Below are 14228 nucleotides of genomic sequence, written 5' to 3'. Positions count from 1 at the left end.
GTAGCTGCTCCCCCACCCTGCAGCGTTAGCAAAGACAAGCTCACGGTGTTAGAGCCTGCATTAATCTGCAAACCCACCCAAATACTGCTAAACTGATTAATTTTGCAGGTAGAGGCTTTCAGAAGAAAATGCCATAGTTAGTGCCACAACTACTAGGCTGTCACGATTTTCCTTTTAAACTACTTTTTTCAGAGGCTGAGCTATAAAGCGTACTTGGAGCTGTGAGCTGACAGACTGGCTTGCATCTTGAGAACATATTTCATTTTAATGGCTTTATTTTTAAATTGTTTCAACTCTTTGAATTAATGGAGATTTTAAAAAAGAAATGAGACTGACAAAAATGCAAAGTAGAATATTGTTCCCTTTTTTACCTTTCTTTTAACATGAGACTATATTTATTTTCAAGAAACTCAGCAGTACCCAATAACAGGACTGCACGCCTTTCCCCCCCTTCAGTGTCCATCCTTTTCAGCACCACTTTCTGCCCAAATGAAAAAACAGAGGTACTTTGCCCCAGAGATGAGCTTCCCTGCTAACTCCATTTGAGCCTACACTGATGATACCTGGAGGTGAGTAATCACCCAAAGTTTCCCATGCAGTCCCACGGTCACAGAAGATGATTATGTGCCCTCCTTGACCCAAGGGCCAATGTTATTGCAGACTTGCTTCACGTAGGGATGGACTAGAAGGTTGCAGAGCTCTGCATTTGGCTCTGGAGCTGCTGCCTGGAGGACACTACTACATATATATATAAAAATATTAAAACTTTGTGCTCTCTAACAGCCCACAAAGGGGATGACATGGTTTTAGTCTGCCAATATGCAGAGGATTAAGGGTTTCTGCTTGAAGCCACTACCAACCTGAACAGGAGAATTACAGTAATTCCACTAAAACCACACCAAATCCAAGGGACTGGCTGATGGCACGTTGTTACCCTTCCCACTTCTCCTGAAAATGTAGCTGGCATAACCCTATAAACGAGACTTCAACCAGCTATGTGAGGGGGTCCAGCTTAAAGAATTGTCTTAGAGGAGCCATATGCAGCAATGGGGACATTTTTCACAAGACCTCTCAACATTTTGAGACCTAAATACTCAACATGGAGCAGTTCTAAAGGGAAGTCAAAAACAGCAGTTAGCCTGTGAAACACAGATGAAACTCATGTTGCTCACACCAGTCTATTTTAGCACAAAGCACTTCACAGCAAACGACAGCAAGATACTCCATTAAAACCCTGCACCGCTTTAAGCCATAAGGTCACTGTTAGGACCCAAATACTGTTGTCATGACATCAATTAGCAACACTTTGCCTATGCCAGTGCCATTATTAATACCTTGAAATACTAATCTCTATTACTAATTAACAGTCAAATGCACTAAATAATTATTCATGTATTAGGAATGTATTACTGAATTCAATTACACATCAAGAGCTGTGACTTATGCATCCTTCCCACAACACCACTTGTACCAGAAAATATCCTTAAGAATTCAGCAACATTTAAAAGGCTTTTCATAACCAAAATACCTCTGGGTTAGAATAAACTGTTAGGCCCTGGCTCTGCAAGCCCGACAGGAGTCTGTCTACATGTATAACTGTATCTCAGCTACCATTTCCAAATGCAGCAGCCACGCTTCACAGCTACAGTTATTATACAGAAATTTAGCAATTCATCAATGAGAATACCAACGCTCAACTGAAAATTCAGATCCTCCCTAAAACTAAGCCTGGCAACACAAGGAAGGGTGCAGACACTTCTTTGTGTTTTGAAAACTGTAAATGTTATTCTGAACACAAAATATTAATTGTTCGAAGGAGATTACTGGCCTTCTGTTTGAACACAGCACAAAAAGGAGTAAATATGCATTTTGAGAAAGATTTCACTTCTACATTCATTAAGAGCCTTGGTATTTAGGAAATTCAGAAGGAAAATTGGGATGCAGTGAAAATCAAGATGACTGATGAGCAGTACTTAGAGGAAACGTTATTTGTATTGCATGATGCTAAACCAACTCGGTTAAACCCAGAGTTTAGCAATGATAGCTGTAATTCTGTGCACATACATCCAGACTAAGTACCTGCATTTTCTCATGCAAACACACACGCAAACTGGTGTGTACGCTCCGGATTAAAAAACCAACAGTCAGCAAACAAAGAATATTAAATACTATACCTTTGAGTCATAATCTTATAGGCATCTGGCAGGTAACAGCGGATATTCTCCATCTGAGCAGGATCAGAGTCACAGATCTTATCATCGGTCCTGCCATAGTTGGCACTTTCGATCATGATAACATCTGTTCCCGGGCAGCGCAGCTCGATGGGGTAACTCTCACAGGACAGCTCCCTTCGGACCACAGCCATGGGCACTGGGGCACGGCTGAAAGCTGCAAGGATTAACACAGAAGCACAGTCAACACTGACTTTCCACACTGAGGCTAAAATTAAAAGCGGAATGACGTTAAGCAGCAGGTTTTACCCATATGCTGTGCTGAGATAGTTTCTGTACCATTGAGATAAGGTCTGTAGAAACGGGGTCCGGTCGCTGGCTTGCTGGCTGCCCAGAGAAATCACTTCTCCACTCAGTGACCTCATTTTCTCATCTCAGAAACAAGCTCAAGATCCCTTTTGTATAGGGCTTTAGAAATCCCTTACTGAAACAGGTAAATAGCAACTATGGCACTGTTATTAGTTCTACTTACCAGGGGCAAAACTAGTTGGCTTTGATACATAAAATTACAGTCCTGTGTTGTACTTGAACAGGCAAGGGAAATTTTATGACAACAAGCAATCCAAGCACCAGGATCCCACCTGCTCAGCAAGATTGCACCTGTCCTACAGCAGATGTAATAACATCTGTATTGCTCCTGGTCCTTTTCTTAGCCCTTAGAAAATGTGATCCTAATGGCTTTTGCTGTAGCCTGCAGCATGCCAGCGGATGGCCTGCAGGTTCTGGCGACCGTCCCAAAGTTTGGGCCCTGCAGTGATACTTTCCATGGAAAGGCCAATTTATGGGACACCAGATGACTTAAGTTCAGTCTTAGCTTTGAGTTGGATCTGCCTAGATGGTCAAATAGCTGGCAAATACTTGTGAAATTAAAGAGCTCTCAGAAATCTTACCTGTTTTAAAAGAAATCCAGGCTACAGTTTGCAAAAGAAAAAAAAGAAACACACTTTGAGATGCCTTGAAAACACAGCCCTACAATATTAGTAAACAATGTCACTTGACAACAAGCAATTGTATTTCCCATCTTTACAGCTTCTTTGATCCAAAGATCTTAAACAGCTTGATGAACATGAATATATTAATCCCCAAACATCCATATGAAGTAGCTACACATTGTCTTTCTCAACTCAGCTGCAGAAGGGTTTTGCAGCTTCCAGAAGATCTCACGGGAAATCCATGGTGATGCTGGGAACCAAATACTTGTTTCCCAGCCTAGCACACCAGTCACAAGCTGAAATAAAAGCCAGCTCCTTTCCTGCTTTATTCCACGAGAATGAAAACTCACCCGCACCAAAAAGGTTTCCAGATACAGGCATGATGTGCCCTCCCAGATAAATTTGTACACTTCCAACCACAAAACTCAATGCACAACCCAAGCCTGTTTCTGTGTGACGGTGATAGAGGTTTAACCCTCCAGTAGATCCATGGCCCATCTGACACCAGGCATCTTTCAATAACTCCCCTTCCTCCTGGCCCCATTATAAAACCACCAAAATACCCTCTCCCTGAACCAAAAATCCCATCCAATGTTCTGCTCGTTTATTCTGTAAAACTTCCCCGTGGTACATGCACACCAAGTTGGCTTATGGAAAATAAGAATATATTGATGTTTCTCGGAAAACCCTTTTAACTGTATCAAGGCTGCTCTGTCTGTCAGGCAGCAATCCAACACATTGACTTCCATGAACCTTTCTATTATTGTCAGTTGTCTCATTTGTGTATCACTGGACAGATTCTCAGATTCCCATTTCTGTAAATCTGCAGGGATTACTTTAATATCAGACCCTCACTGATGTGCCAGAGTTCTGGACTAATTGCGAAACTCCCAAGACAGACATGTACTTATTCTTGAATAATAGCTTGCACAATTAGCACAGCTTTAGGGTTTAGATCACTTGAGATGTCCTCCTTCCCTGAGATGGGAGAAATGTTTTTGCCCTGGGCTCGTATTGCACCATATATTTGTGTAATGCATTAAATTCTCACTGCCACCAACTTCTGTTACAGGAGGAGGAAAATGAGGAGGACAAGCATGAACCTCTAAGATGCACTGCCTCATTCTTACCCTTGGCTTGATGCCACTGGTCAACAAGGCGAATGGAGGAAGGATGGGACAATGTTAGAGACGGCATTTGATAGAAGAGAGAAGACAGCCGGAAAGGCAGAGTCAGCAGAGCCTGGCAATTTTAGCCTGCTCTATAAACAGCTTCAAGAGGTACTAAGTTTGCTCACAGGGATCTGTCCACAGAAGCCTGCAGAAGGCCCTGCTCTGTGAAACACCGGACTTTACGGCAGAAGGCCAGTGCTGACCAAAAAACTTCTGATGCCAGGATTCTGATTTTGGAAAAGAGCTGTGGTGAGCTCTCCTCTCAAGCCTGTTCTGTGCTAAACCTGAGCAGATTGGTGACATGGGAGGCAGAAGGTTTCTAGCAGCTTTTGGCAGAATGCTGAGGCCAAGGGCCCTCCCTCCTCCTGCCATGTGCTTAGATGACTCCTGCTAACTGCCAAAAAAATGACAAAATGAGGCTTACAGGCAATATTAGCTGTTTGGAGCTATGGTTTGGCCCAGTCCTTGGGCAATCTGGATCTTTTTCTCTGGAAGGTTAATGTAGGCTATACAAAGGGCAAAGCGAGTTGCTAATACTACTTCACTTTTTACAGTTCCCTCTATAGAATACAAAACTTCTGACCTGCATGATTCAGAAAGTATCTTTTTGCTCTTAATTCCTATGCTTTTTTCTTTTTTTCCAGTAACTATTCTATATCAAAGAAAGACTTCAAACACGTGAGGGCTGAGGAGAACCCTGCTTAAAATCACAAAAATTAAATGCCTGAGAATTCACTCATACAAACCTGGTGTATTTGTCAAGCAGCAATACTGTACAAATGCAGCTAACAATAACTCTCGTGTTATGCTGGAAATAAGACATTAAGAATTGCTAACAGCAAGTTACAAAACCATTAAAGATAATTCCCTACCTCTAGTGAGAACACATTTCTACTATCATGAGTGTGTCTCCCGTACATGAGACTTTACAGCATTGATCTACTAAAATTGCATGAATATCAGTTCCAAGGACGCCCCCAAAACACCCCAAACCCAAGCTGAACACCCCTTCCCCAAAATAACAGCTCATGTTCTACTCTCCAGGAAATAATCTCTGGACAGACGCAAACATTTCTAGATTTGGCTTTAAACTTCCTGGAATTCACCATATTGCCTTTCACTTGCTATAAGGAGGACAGCTTTCACTTACAGACACCTCCGTGTGGTATCATGGAGTCAACATTTACATTTATTTTCTGGATAAAAAGCATAAAAAATTTAACACCCTGGAAAAACTAGAAGCAGCTGAATACTGTAATACAGCATGATCTCCTATCATGCTTTCTCCTAAAGCAATAAGCACATGTTTTCCATCCTGCCATTGTCCACCAAATCACTCGCTCTGCATGGCGTTTTTTTTCTACTCCAGTATCTGCAATAAATACTCCGTAGGCAGATTAGAGCCTGGCTGTTTATCTCCTTGTAAACACATTTTTTGTTGTTGTGTCCCTATATGATAATCTTACTTAATCATTTTTACTGGCTTTCCTGTAAGGAGCAAAGATGTTTTGCTTTTTGCTGTGAAACAAGATACATCAAAGCCCATCTGTGAAATACACAGCACGACTGTATTAATTCATTAATACACTTCTCTCTTCTTTGAGCAGCTCCCTATCTTTGCAGTCTCTCATTGAGCTCCTTATTTAATCTCCTAAGTAAGTGACCTAATTGTTGGCTTGAAGTCAAGAGGAGCTGATGGCTGCTCACTACTTTGAAAAACAGGTGTCTTTTTCCAGGATTCTATGTGCAGACAGCCATCTAAATACAGAACTTTAAAAGAGTGTTTTTCAAATTCTTTAACGTTTAAATGTGTGCCAGCTCGAGTTTTTTAAGTGCAGCCATTTGGTGGAAAATAATCCTCCTGAGCTTCTGCAGGGCAAAGTGAGAGCAGAGGGTGAAAAGGCAACAGATAATGACAGGATTTTATCTGGGCGATTTAGAACTCCTTTGTCTCTGCTAATTTCAGGAGCTGGAAAATTAAGTAAGTCATCAAAATCTTGTGCTTTTTCTCCCCCTCGCTTTTGACCTCAGAACATAATTGCCTCTTGTCATGCCTGCAGGGCATGGGCTTGTAGTTATCACTGTGTGCTTAATCAAATGCCGAAATAGCCTTTAAATTATGTGTCTCCTTGGCTGCTAGAGACTTGTTGAGCTAGAGGCATGATGGTAGTAGATGTACTTTCAAAAGAAAAGTGCGGGTTGATGCTTTCAATCGGTTTTATATGCAATTTTCCCAGCAAAATCATGTTCTGGCTCAGAATTTTCAGAGTGAAATTTCAGTGCATATTTAAGGGCTGTGAAACAAAAGCTGGAATTGCAGAGATAATTATTTTCACAAGCTCTGTATACGATTTGGTCTGCCCAGCTAAATATCTGACTTACTGTTCCCAAGTGCAAACAGAGCATGCTGGAGGAAGAGGTTTCCTAGTAATTTGCAGGAATGCTTCTGTGTTTGTAATTTTGCAATACTTAATACTCCCACAGTTCACCTTGGCTCTGTGGGGGAAAAAAACCATAAAGTAATGATAATAAAAAAAATCCTCTTCCCCTTATTCTCAAGCCTACTCGGGTGTGGGTAGGAGTGGAAATCCCTTTCAGTCAATGAGTCAATGGCCTATGTAGGACTCACTCCATGACAAGAAGCACATTCTGAAGTGAATCAGGGCCCTACTTTTCCCTATTAGGATATAAAGTCTCCGTAGTGCATTTGTTTGCAGCGTGCAGACATTGCTCAGTATTTCTTCTCTGTCTCTTTTCCCTAATCCAAATTTTGCTTGGCCTCTGATCTCAGGAGCAAAAGCCTGAGTTAAAGATGGTGACAACATTTCTCAAGCATCCAATACTCCTATTTCCCAGTATTTTCATTGCTTACAAATATTGATAAAGTTCTGACAAGCTTAAAAAAGCTTGGTTGGTCCAAAGTTCTCTGAAATCTTATGATTAATATACAAATATGGAAATACCATTCTCTCTTGCCCACCTTCTCTACAGATGCTGACAATAAAAAAAAAAAAAAGATAGCAAACAAGTCTGGCTTTTCTTATGGTGGAAAAGCCTTTCTTCTACTCCCAGCCTGCAGTGGGGTTAAAGGTGCATCCTACAGACAATGGCTGGTGCCAAGACATTGCAGCAAATGCTTACAACATCCATATCCAGCTCCCCAGGGGAAGAAATGAAGACTGAAGGCAGCCAGTGTGGCTGAAGAGCTGAAGCCATCAGCAGAGCAAGGTTGGACAGTGCTGGTCCCCACTCCCAACTCTCCCCTCTGTGCCTCAGCAGATTGTTGTCTCATCTATCAAAATGGAAAACTTATCTCATCTCCCCCGTTAAGCACTCCAAAATCTGTTACAGAAAGGAAGAAGAGAATTAGATGCATTCTCAGAAAGTGAAAAATGTGGCTTCAGCTTTGGTTTCCCCACATGAATCAAATACCCACATCCTCCTGGACTATCTTGAGCTTATTTAATAGAATATATCACAACCAATTAGCAACTTTCCTTTGGTCACCTTCGCCAGCCCTAGTGATCCCCCTTACCCAGCAAACAGACCTCACAAACTGAAAGAGCATCTTTTTACATGGTGGGATGGAGTGTACAAAAAAAGAAGAGAAACAGAAGGCTGGGCAACACCCCAGCCATAGCAACCAAAGAAAAGCTAAAAAAATCAGAAAACTCTCATACCCTTCCCTGTGCAATTTATGTGGAGGTTGAGGTCAAATATCTTATGGTTCCATAAATTGCTTACTCTGTCTCCATTATAACACTCAAGGGGCACCTGCTAGGGATTTGCTCCCAGCTTCTGTGAGTGAAAATAGAATAGATGTTCATCTGTAAGTTTACATCTGATGCTCTCCCCCACAATTAAAAGGATACACAGAAGATTGTAGCAAACATAGAGAGGATTTTCTGTAGGGACTGCCAAAATTCACACACAGTCAGTGAATTTTCCAAGGTAACACAATAATGGATAAAAAAAAAGGAGCACAAAAAAACCCAAAACCTACCCAAGTCCTAAACTGCACACCTCTGAAGCAAGCCTCTGTCTCCATGCCTAAGCCTCATGGAAAGCACCTTCTATTTCCATAGCAGATCTCCTTCTACATTTCTAGGCAGCCTAGAGGTCAGATCTCAACACAGTGATGGACAAACAATTGGCCCTTTCCACCACCCTCTGGATGCCCAAAAAGGGACAGCAGCCAGAGGACTGAGCAGCAGACAGCTGCATCCTGGGGTACTCCTACTATTCACTCCTCTTATCACTGATACTCCTGATAAATATCCTTATTCTCTCCCCTCACATTACCAAACCCTTACTTAAAGTATGGAGAGGCTTTTCTCATTAGTAATAAGCATTAGGTTCTTTTAGACTCTCTCAGTATCTTTCTAGAGAAGAGAAAAGAAACTCACAGACAATGGGAAAGTGTACTGGTGGAAGATCACCAGAAGGAGGCAACAACAGTGAAGTGGATGCATTTGCACCTAGGGACGAGAGTTCACAAGGGAAATTGGTCATTGCAAGGCCCTGTGAGAGAAGAAAACGAAGTGATAAAAGAACAAAACTACAGAATCAAGATGGTAGCTCTGAATGGAGGAGTTTGACAGGAGGAGGTGACTGAGGCACTGTGTGAAGACAGACTGAGCCAGGGAGACCCAAATCAGGCCTGAGGGAGGAAGCAGTGCAACAGCAGTACTTGACTTCCCCTCTGATTCTCCATTCCCATCTTCTGGCACTCATGGGCTGCTGCCTCATTAGTGAGTGATGGGAAAGTCTGAGAACTGCAACAAATTTTCCTTTCAACAAGGCTTCATCTTCACCAATTTCCCCTTTCTGGAGAGGTGAATACCTCTGAAGCTAATCTCTACACCAGAGCAAGGCATCACCACGGGTCACTATCCTCCAAGCTGCTAAAGAGGCAGTGGTTTGGGGTAAATCCACCTGCCAAGGAGCGTATTATTGAAAGGAAAAGGGATCCTGCTTTCTCCCTAAGACAAAGCCTCCTATCTCCAGCCATGGCTCAGCTGCTGGACGTGCATCCAGTTCTGTGCTTGCTGGACCCCTTCAGGAGGCATGTCAACTCAATAATTCACCAAGAAACTAAACCAGCGGGGGGAGAAGGGAAGGGGGAGATTTCTGCTGGGCTGATAGAGTTGAATCAGCTCAGAAAAGGTTAGCTCAGGTCACAGGAAGAAAGCAGAAGATTTTTAGAAGGAAGGGAGACTGAATTTAGAGTGCTCTTCAAAAATACATGACAATCTACCTTCAAATCAGAGGTCAGAAGCACAGTCCCAGCCTGAGCTTAATGTCACTTTAGTGAATTTAATTAAAGCAGAAGCAACAAGTTGAAGACAACAGACAAATAAAATGTGGCCTCCAAGGGGATGTTGAATGCAAGTACATTAATATTCAGGCTCCATCACAGGAAAAAAACTATTCCCAAGTATCTTCTCCTTTGCAGTGGATCATCTAATTTGTAATGAAAGGCACACGTAAGATACTTGGATACAAATGTTCTTTAAATTTACAGGCTTCCTTCATGTGAATTACCTTTCAAGTATAGGAAAGCAGTGCACAGACAAGTAAAGTGTCTGAGGTTAAAGCCCTGCACTACAGTGCCTAAGTTCTATAACCAACCCTTATGATAAACTTGCCTTGCAGCCTAACAGTGACGTTATTAAAATATCTGGCTTTTATATCCTGGTCCATTACATTGAGACATTTGTATTCTCAATAAGGAAGCATTAGGTTCTGAGCCACAGGGACCAGTCCTTCTTACAAATCCATACACCACAGACTTCACTGGGGTCTTTAGTAAGGAAAAACATGTCACTTATTTCTTACCCAGCTCAAAGTTACTGTTGTTGCAATCAGCACTTAACTGTCTCCTAAAAAAAACCCCAAACACCTCAAAATCAGAGAAGCTTTGACTTTGACATTGCTGAACAACTTTGATATCTCAAATCTAATGCAGCACAAATTAATGTGGTGAAGCAAGTAGGACTTGAGTAATAACAGAATTTGCCCCATTTAAAATTACTCCACTGCAGGTTTTAATTGTAGCCATTAGTAAGGTTAATTTTTTAAACTCATATAAAAACTTTTATAAACCACCATAGCAGATGTAATCATGAAGGCAGTTAGATAAATGAGCACCAAGGGTTTAGCCTAAGAACATTAAGTAAAAAGGATCTGTTAATAATTTTCAGATTTCATATTAAATCATAAGTCCATTTAAAATTAGAGGTTTTGTTTCCATTTAAAATGCTAGCTTAAATTCCTACCCTTTCTAAAATAATGCAAAGCTGGAATAGCTTTCCTGTTACCAGCAGAGCTTTTTTAGGTTTGCCATTAGAATGGGATTCAGTAGGATTTAGTGGTAGCCCAGATGGATATTTCCCAAGTGCTCTTCTGCATCTTGTACCACTGTGAACTGGGAGGTCGCAGCCCTGGGCTACAGGAAGCAGGATGAGGATATCCTAGAGGAGGCCAAGACACAAATGCATCCTCAAAAGTCAGAGATGGTCTGCCATGGAAGATGAAACACAGCCCAAATTTTACTTCTATCTCACCATAGGAGAACAAAATCAGGGGGGGAAATCCAAAACATAAAACCACACCAAACTAACTGACCCCAAAAAACAAAAAAGTCAGGAGGAGACCCAGTGAACTCAGCAGGTTCAGAAATACTTTTAAGGCTGTTGAAAATTAGACAGGTTGGATGCATTTAGAGCTTTGCTGAAGAGCTGCAAATAATAGATTCCTACAAATAATACCTTCTCAAAGTTAAAGTTTAATTTTGATTTACAGTTCCCTGAAAAGCCTCTGAAGGGGAACATTAAAGCTCTTGTAGAAATATCTGCATTATTACAGAAATGATGAACAGCAGAGTGAAGATTACTTTGTGCTGTTTACAGACTTGTTTATCAGAGCAATAAATCTATTTTTAAGTTTGTACTGCCTCGAAAGGAGAACTATATGAAATCTGGAGAACTGTCCAGAGAAAAAGACAGGCAGGCAAAAAAGAATTTCTACTGAAGTATTAGAGCCTGTCACTTAAATATATGTAGAAAAGTCTGGGGCCCCAAATATTTACCATTTAAACCAACTGCTTTACATCAAAGGCCAAAAATTACAACTTTAGTGTTCATTTTACAAGAAGTTACCCAAACCTCAAAGACTAGGCATCTCAAGGAAGTAATATGGCCAAATCATAGATCATTAAATAACTGATTTTTCTTTGTGTTTTAGCCATCACAGCTCCTTTGAGTCTCTGCCATGAACAACAATAGGGAATTTGTTCTTTCTACTAGCCATAACTGTGAAAGTTGTAAAGAAGTCTGAGACTACTTTAAGATCTCGACTTCTCAGGATTGCATTCCATTATATTTTTTAGATATATGCACAAACTTCTAGAGAGGCATGACACAGGCAAAATGGCAAGCATAGTTTTCTACGTGGCAAGATGACATTTGGGGTCCCCTACTAAACACACATTAAAGGTCACTGATTTTTAGAAACCTGGGGGTGCTTCTTAGCAAGACCTGTGAGTAATCTACAAAGAACCTGGTCCCCAGCTGCTGGATGAGGTTTTCCATAGCATGCCAGATATGAGCTTCATCCTAGCAACACAGGCATGAGATCCAACATCCTTTTATGCTGATACACTAAAGAGAATTACAAGCAGGCTGTGCCAAGCCATTCTTTCCAGTCCTCCAAATCATGATTCCCCAAATTCTGTGACGTTACTCCCCCTCCTCCTTTGACCTCAAAATATCAAGGATTTCACCTCAAAGTTACTAGCAGCTTCAAAGAGCTTTGCAGAAGCATATGCATTTATCTAAGCAGTGGCCAAATTTATTTACTTCCCCTCAATCTTAAAAATAAAAAACAGCAGGAGAATTAAATTTGGGGAATGAACTGAAACATGCACACTTGCTCCAGGTGGAAATATATCCAAAGTAAAAGCAGATTTTCAAGGAATTCACGTATTTTTGCCTGTAGTACCCCTTTTCTCCTCAGCAGAAACTAGCAAAACACTGAAACTAATTAATTAACTCCAGAATATGGTTCACCTTCTAGGAAACAGAACTAAAATTTTGAGTGATGAAGTTTCCTATTGCACCCACCTGCTCACAGCAAGCACTATGCATAATTATTCTCCCACTTAATATAACCTGTGCAAACATTACTCCAGAAACACTGTATGCCTAGATATGCATGTGTATATAATACACACACACAATATTGCCCCCCATCTCAAAGTGAGTCACAAAAAAAAAAATCTGAAATAATGATCAGCTGTAGGCTCCCAGAAATGCCTTGAACAGATCAACTGCTCCCAGAAGACATGTGAAGAACTGAGAGCTTCTGGGGCTTTGTAGTAGGGAGGGGATGCTATCCCTGTGGTACCACCAGGACTGCCATTGCAGATCCAGGGCACAGCAGCGTGGCCAAACTCACCTTACTACATTTTTATCTGCAGTAAACACTCTGAATCCTGCCCTCCCACACCCCACCAGCTGCAGAGGAGTCCCAGGATACAAATTTCTATTCATTTTCCACTCCAGCCCTCAAAGTGGTTAACAGCAGCCTAAAAAGCATTTTAAAAAGCACCAATAACAAGTGTGAGTAGTCACAGAGACATTGTGCTCGGTTAAAAAAAAAAAAAAACAGGCTAAAAATCAACCTGGTACTGGTTAAAAAGCAGCCCTGCTTTATGAAATCCCTGCAGCACTGGATATCATTACTTGTTCTGTGGGAAACTGTAGGGCTCCTGCACAGACACCCATGTGCTCAACTGAACAAAATGAGGGTCTGTGCCCCAAAGGACACTCCAAAGAGAAGAGGGAATATGTGCAGAGTAGGAACAGGAGCCAGAGTAGCACAGAAAAGGATAGTCATGCTGTGTAACAAACAAGTGCAGATGCTACACTTGAGGGCACAACGCTCACCAGTTCAATGAAAATATAGCTGAAAAAAAATTATCTAAGTTGCTTCAGGAGAAAACCACTGCAAACAACTATGATGGATGGAAGACTCTTTCTTTTTTATCACTTTTTTTTTTTTTTTTAGCACAATCACTAAACTTGTTTCAAATTGTCCTCCGTCAAAAAGTAGATGAAAGAAGTAAATCTTTTCCTGATCTCTCTGGCATCAAAAACCAGGATATATTTGCCCAGCCTAATCAGAGAGAAATAGTGGGCCCAAAGGCAAAGAAATATTTTCAACAAAATAACCTGATGAAAGAGTCCATTCCTCCTTCCCCTATAGATAAGGTGTCAGAGAGAGCAGGACTTTTTTCAAGCCCCAGCACTGCTGTGACACCAGAGGATGCTCAGGCAGAAGGGCACAGAAAGGGCTCTTGGAAAACCAGGAGGCCAAAGCTAATTTAGGCACCTGAACATTGCAGCATGTGATGCAGTTTCCCTCATCAGTGAGAAGAGACAAAGGATCCAGCACTGCCAGCCAAGCAGTCCCTGTCAGCCAGGGGAGATCTGGGAGACTGCAAATAATGCTGCCCTTAGGCTTACAGCCCCTTGGCTTTGGCCTCTCCGGACAGAAGATGGTCTAGGCAGCTTCACTCAAGATTGTTTGGGTGTGGGACGTGGGTGCTGCCACATCCAGGGCTAGGGATGCCCTCCAAGGAGACTGGGAGACAGGAGCCTGCTGGCAACCCAGACCTCCACCCAGCACTGCCTCATGACACTTGATAAATCCCCTGTGCTGTTTGCCCCAAAGGGTTTTGAAGGATTCTTTCAAGTTGGGGGGGGAAAAAAAAGCACCAGGGAAAGGTTTCCAGAAAACTTTCTGGGAGATTATTAATTAAATTTCTAACGTAATTATGCTGCAGTACATTTGAGTGCACTTTCTATACAGAAACTGACTTTTATCTAACA

The 14228-nt window shown here is 41.7% G+C and overlaps 1 protein-coding gene across 17 annotated transcripts in view; it reads right to left on the bottom strand.

Moving 5' to 3' along the window:
- Positions 1-14228, bottom strand: part of ADGRL3 (adhesion G protein-coupled receptor L3) — a gene marked incomplete at both ends in the record, with an annotated part of 305662 nt that overhangs the window by 248749 nt on the left and 42685 nt on the right. For 16 of the 17 annotated variants that reach the window (XM_082281579.1, XM_082281571.1, XM_082281570.1 and 13 more), the window contains one exon: positions 2175-2388. In XM_082281579.1, the coding sequence (XP_082137705.1) occupies positions 2175-2388 (214 nt within the window). Of the gene's footprint in view, positions 1-2174; positions 2389-14228 lie in introns of those variants that run through there. The other variant, XM_082281575.1, reaches the window with a different exon arrangement.

This window comes from Coloeus monedula (genome assembly GCF_965178545.1).
Source record: "Coloeus monedula genome assembly, chromosome: 5".
NCBI classification, from domain to species: Eukaryota; Metazoa; Chordata; class Aves; order Passeriformes; family Corvidae; genus Coloeus; species Coloeus monedula.
The sequence above is the reverse complement of the archived record's forward strand: the minus strand, read 5'-3'. Positions and strand labels throughout refer to the sequence as shown.